At 52.1% G+C, this 5,150-nt stretch overlaps 1 protein-coding gene across 1 annotated transcript; it reads right to left on the bottom strand.

Annotated features, from left to right (window-relative positions):
* Window positions 1–415: 415 nt before the first annotated feature.
* Window positions 416–997, bottom strand: NCLIV_035760 (SRS domain-containing protein; the record flags this gene model as incomplete). Its single annotated transcript, XM_003883778.1, has 1 exon — window positions 416–997. One exon carries the CDS (start codon window positions 995–997, stop codon window positions 416–418), a length of 582 nt encoding a protein of 193 aa, XP_003883827.1.
* Between the last annotated feature and the right edge of the window lie 4,153 nt (window positions 998–5,150).

Raw genomic sequence — 5,150 nt, 5'->3', positions numbered from 1 at the left:
CGGTACAAAAATGTTTTTTACCACGAAAAGTTCACAACAGTCATGGGGATTGCTGAATCTGAACACTGTCATGACAAAACAGAAACTGCGCGGCACAACCAGAGTCGCTCTGGAGTACAAAACTGCCGCAGTCCACGAATCGCCCAACACGGTCAAATAGCGACGCAGATTGCCCCGGTTAATCGTTCTCGGTATCACACACTTCGTTCAATCGTCCATCAACACAGAGCAATATCTTAGGAAGATGTTCAGGGAGAGGATCTCCACGCCGAGCGGACCCCAAGGGCGCGAATCGTTCGCCGAGTTCCTCTAGTCTTACTCGCAAGAAAGGTCATTGACACACATTCGCGTTCAAGCGTGGATATCGTGACGCGATCTTTCTGCGTTTGGATTAACAGTCATGTGGCGATTTCACTTAAGGTAACGCGATCAACAAACCTGCGAGAACGGCAGCAAGACACTTTCGCGTGAGAGACGCAGACACAGACCCAGAGGAAGTGACTAGGCCCTCGACACCTGGCACGTTAATAATGAGTTTACATTCTTTTTGTGCCTGTTCCGCGCCCCCCTGTGCCTCCGACCGCCCTGAGCCGCCAGCGTCAGCTGTTGGGGCGACACACTTGTAGCAAAGCACCTGGGCTTCGGGGGGAGTATCGTCAAAAGTCAGCGTGTATGTAGGAGAAGCGCTCTTGGACTTCTGGGCTTTAGTGACCAGGTTCGCACCCGGTACGAGACTATCCAATTTCGTCTGTTCTGTGCATTCCTCTCCCTGGAAGACAGCGCCATCAGTGGGAGTAAGTTGTAGATTCGCCCCACATTGGAAAACAATGGAGCCACTAGTTGGCGCTTGAATCTCCTTTGTTTCGCCGGAAGCGCACTGAATGGGCGCTGCCATCTCTGAGGCGTTGGACATGAGAGCGTAGTTGACCAAAACAAACACACCGGCCACCGCCTTGAGCGCCAGCGGCGCTCGGCAGGATATCTTACAGAAATTCATGCTTCCCTACACGACAGAAAATGGCACTTGCCTAGAGGAGTGTCACGCGTAAAGGAGGCACGATGGGAATTACTGTTTCCAGCAATATACCTCGTTGCGATATGAAGCACATGAATGACAAGGAAGCTTTCGTTTCGTGGCCATCTGGATTATCGCAGCAACCTGAAATCTTTTTCCCACTTTGGACGGTGTTGATGCTAGGGGCAGCACGCTCTCCAGTACAGCTTGTACGCCGGTGCCCGCTTACAAGACCGCCACCATGACTCAGGGTTTCACGCGAACCGGCAGCCCCATCCTTTGTTTGCGGTGTGCGACTGGCAGTTGTATCACTTCTCAGGGATCTCTCTCTCTCAGGGGGTTCGCCATGATTTGTGCTTAGCACTTGCTGCGAACCCACCCCGGTACGGCTCCACCACCCACTTTGTCTCCTTCCTCCCAAGCGGCTCCATGCACTCTTCGCCTGGGTTGTCTCGTTTTCGTGCAACTTAACCGGTAAAGCGCCCACCAGCACATCGTGTGCCTTCACTCTCTTTTAAAAGCCGAATGGCCGGACTCTTTGCTATGGTGAAAAAAATGAAACTGTTCAAGAACCGAGTCCAGATGTCGAGGAATTTGCTTGCACTTTCTTCTCTGGGGGCCTCTGCGCCGCGCTGGCGCGCGTCACCCCCAGTCACGACTTAGTTGGAGAGTGTCTGTCCCCAGGCCCAAGATTTGTGCATGGGAGTTTGTCCGGAGCTTTTTGCCAGGCGAAGCAGGTCAACCATTTGAGGGGCGTTCAAACCATCGTTTGGCAGTCGTCCGCGCAGTCGCCATGTGTTCATCCTTAGTCAACGGGTACTGCAAGTCCTCCATTCGAACGGGCAAAAGCCGTCGCTTTTCCAACTCACCTTCCAGACTGCGACAACAAACTTGCAGCTTATTGAAGTCTCTTCACACGGAGCACATGTATGCCACAGCGGTGCTAGCTAGCAGCTCATAGAGAAAGGCCTTAAGCTTATACTGGCCGTCGGTCCTGAGATCGGCTAATAAGTCTCTGTGTAAGCTGGAAGATGACCGGCGGATTTGCGGTCAGGAAGGAGCTTCGTGAGGCTGCTTCTCTTTCCTGGTTGTCATTTAGACTCCCCGGCACGTTCCGCTGTTTGAGCGTTCGCCCGCACTGCTTCATTCTGGTGAATAGGAACCATGGTCAGGCTGAGCAATGGACGTACAGCGGCGAGCAGCGGGGACTTCCAGATGCTTTCTATTTTATTGACATGACACATATAGAGCGAAGCAAGCGTCGTGTGTCAGGAGCGACAGCAATTGTTTTTTTCGCGTGACGTGATACCGGAAAGGATGGGAGCCTCGGACAAGAATGTGGTAGCCGGGGTCTTTGAGCCAGTGGTTGTGCAGTCCACATGCAAGTTAACAAAATCGCCTCTCCATTTGATTCTTGTGACCGGGGCGGTGCTACATCTTTGCTGACAGAAGCCCACTCGCGTTCACTGGGGGTTTGTTTCTTTTTCAGAAGTGAATTCCCTTCGATTCGCACCCCGTTTCTAAAAACGAAATACCGAGCGTCTCGGAAATGCCCCGCCACGACGTCCTCACAGGGTGATGGCACAAGCTGGTTTCCATCAGCAGAGGGACTTGGTCTTTTAACTTCGAAAGACGATTAACATCTGCTTGAGGCAGCTTCTCTGTGAACAAAGATGCACAACTTGTTGCTTCAGTTGAGGTCAAGTGTGGACACCTCAGTGAGCCTCCTATCCTGCAGCAGCGGATATGGAAAAGGAAGATAAATGACCGCTTGCTCGCGCCTCAGGTCGACGAAACGGGCGGTTTAAGACCATTTTACATGCGCGCATTTTAATATGTATTTTAATTGGAAGCTGGAAGACGGCATCGTTAGTAAGCGCCAGGTCGTCCTGGACGCACGCCCGCCCGTACGACAGTGTTACTCTATCGAAACTGCAAGTCTAGACGCGCAATGTTTGGGAGGCCATGACTTCCATGCAGAAATGGACTGTTCAGTGGCAAAGAGCATACCCGTTCTTGGTTGACAGGGGTCCTAGGACTAAGCGACGTTTCCCTTTTGACTCTGTTCGTCACACCGGTTCAGGGGAGTTTCACAGTGTTGCCACACTTTGCGACATCCGTGGGCAACAGTCCACGATAGTGTGATTCTTGTTCCCCCGGTTTCCTGGACGATACAGTGCAGTTCCTAAGAGTAGCGAAAGACATACGAAAAAGTCGCTGCCGGAAATTTCTACTAGTGCGATTTGCGAAAGACCCACCGTTAGCTTGCAAAGCGACGTGAAGGCGAGAGTCTTCGTTTCCCCCATGTGGTGTCGCACACCAATGTTCGAAGTGAACAGTAGCTATTTGGGTGGCGCTTGACGTATTAGTTTCGGCACGTTCCGCACACTTTCGCCACAACCCTTGTAATTGCTTTGAATTGTGACTGTGAATACGCAGATTTCGACAGAATCCAAACATTCTTCTGCTTCTCTGCCGGGGTGGAGTGTTACGAAACGCTGAAACTGGTATCTCTTGTATGACAGAGAGGGACCGTCGAAAAAACGACTTGACCACTCGCGATCTTGTGACGTGGACACCCCTCTCGTCATCAATGCAACTAGGCACACATCTACAAAACCAAGCAAAGAGACTGTTTTCAATGCAGAATCCACTGCGTTGGCGCCGGGCTGCCGATCACGAACACTAGACAGTTTTTTTTGCCTATGACGGGGTACTCATGCTCCCGTGAGAGAGCGGGAGCTGAACCACTTGTCTCCGCACCGTTTCATTTACATTCTCTTGGAGATGCCTCTCATGTAGGCAGGAAATGTGTGTCTATCTCTGTAATAGCACACTACCAGAGTTCCTAACAGGAGCCCTCCTGACTGGGAGATCGGTCACACGAATCTTGCATGCGCCCCAGCGGAGGACGATGCTGGAACCGGCTTGTCTACCCGCCAGCGAGGTAGAGACTGCTGTGAGATTATCTCTGTGTAGACGCGGGAAGAAGCAGCCTGCCTCTATCGTTTCCCTCCAAACCTACTTTGAAAACCCTGGATTCTCCGAAGGAAGAGGCGACACTTCTTGAGGAGCGTGTGTGTTTGGCCACGTTTCCTGGGAACGACTTAAACGTGCAAGATTGAGCTTGGATCCTTCGCAAAGCCGAAAAAGGTCGCGCGCGTCTTGTTCAAGAACTTGCGTTGCCTTTGAAATCGTCTTAAGCTTTCGCCAGAAAATATTCACTTCCGTTCCACCTGATTAATTTCTTATCGTGTAGGAAACCGCACTTCGCTGTCGGCGGTTTCTCTGCACTTTGACCAAAATATGGTGTATTTGGCCTTCCTAGGGAAATAAGTTGCCTTCCGCGCAAATCCTTGCAGGAGAGTCGCTTTTCGTTTCCCGTCATATTCATGCTATTTAGCTTCTTTGATGAGTCTCATCCTTTTCTATTTGTTGCCATTCTGGCTCACTCAGTCCTCCTAGGGATCCCGAAGGAGTCTTTACCGATGTTGCACACAGCAGACACCGACGACCCTGCAGGTCGTGTCTTCGTTTTCTTGTAAACGAAACAGCTATTCCCAGTTCTGCATCAGCAAAGGGGACCTTGGGTAAGGAACACTTCGGGCGTTCGTACACGTCGCGTCCGTTCCTTCGCGAGCTGTGCGCTGCCAAGTCTTCGGGGCAACCAGCCCCCTGTCTCCGACAGCCGCGACACAGAAAGCATCCGAATCTGTTTCCTAGACTCGCTCAACCAAAACGCGCCTTTGTATTCTTTGGGAGAATTGACGCCGTTGTCTCATCGTCTTGATCTTCTCTTCGCTCGCTGTTTCGTCGCTTCTTGACGGTGCGCGTCTCGTCGCTCCTCCAGTCGGCATTTTCACTCCTTTCTGGGTGTTCCTTTCCTCCTGGTTCCTCCTACCGGCAATCTTCCGCGCCTCCCTCTCCATCTCTTTTGCAACTTGCGCCGTCCTTTTCTGCCCTTGCGAGTTTCTGCTCTGGGCGCTGCCTGCCTCCGGCGCGGCTTCCTTCGTCGACGGCGCTTCTTGTCTTCCCCCCCGTTTCAGCCGCTCGGTGTTCCCCCTTTCCCCTCGCGTTTAGAACATCCGTTCGTTCCTTCTTCGGTGTATCATTTCTTTCCCGTGTCGTCGCCCCC

Source organism: Neospora caninum, chromosome VIII, assembly GCF_000208865.1.
Source record: "Neospora caninum Liverpool complete genome, chromosome VIII".
Classification (NCBI taxonomy): domain Eukaryota; phylum Apicomplexa; class Conoidasida; order Eucoccidiorida; family Sarcocystidae; genus Neospora; species Neospora caninum.
This window is presented reverse-complemented; position numbering and strand designations above follow the sequence as displayed.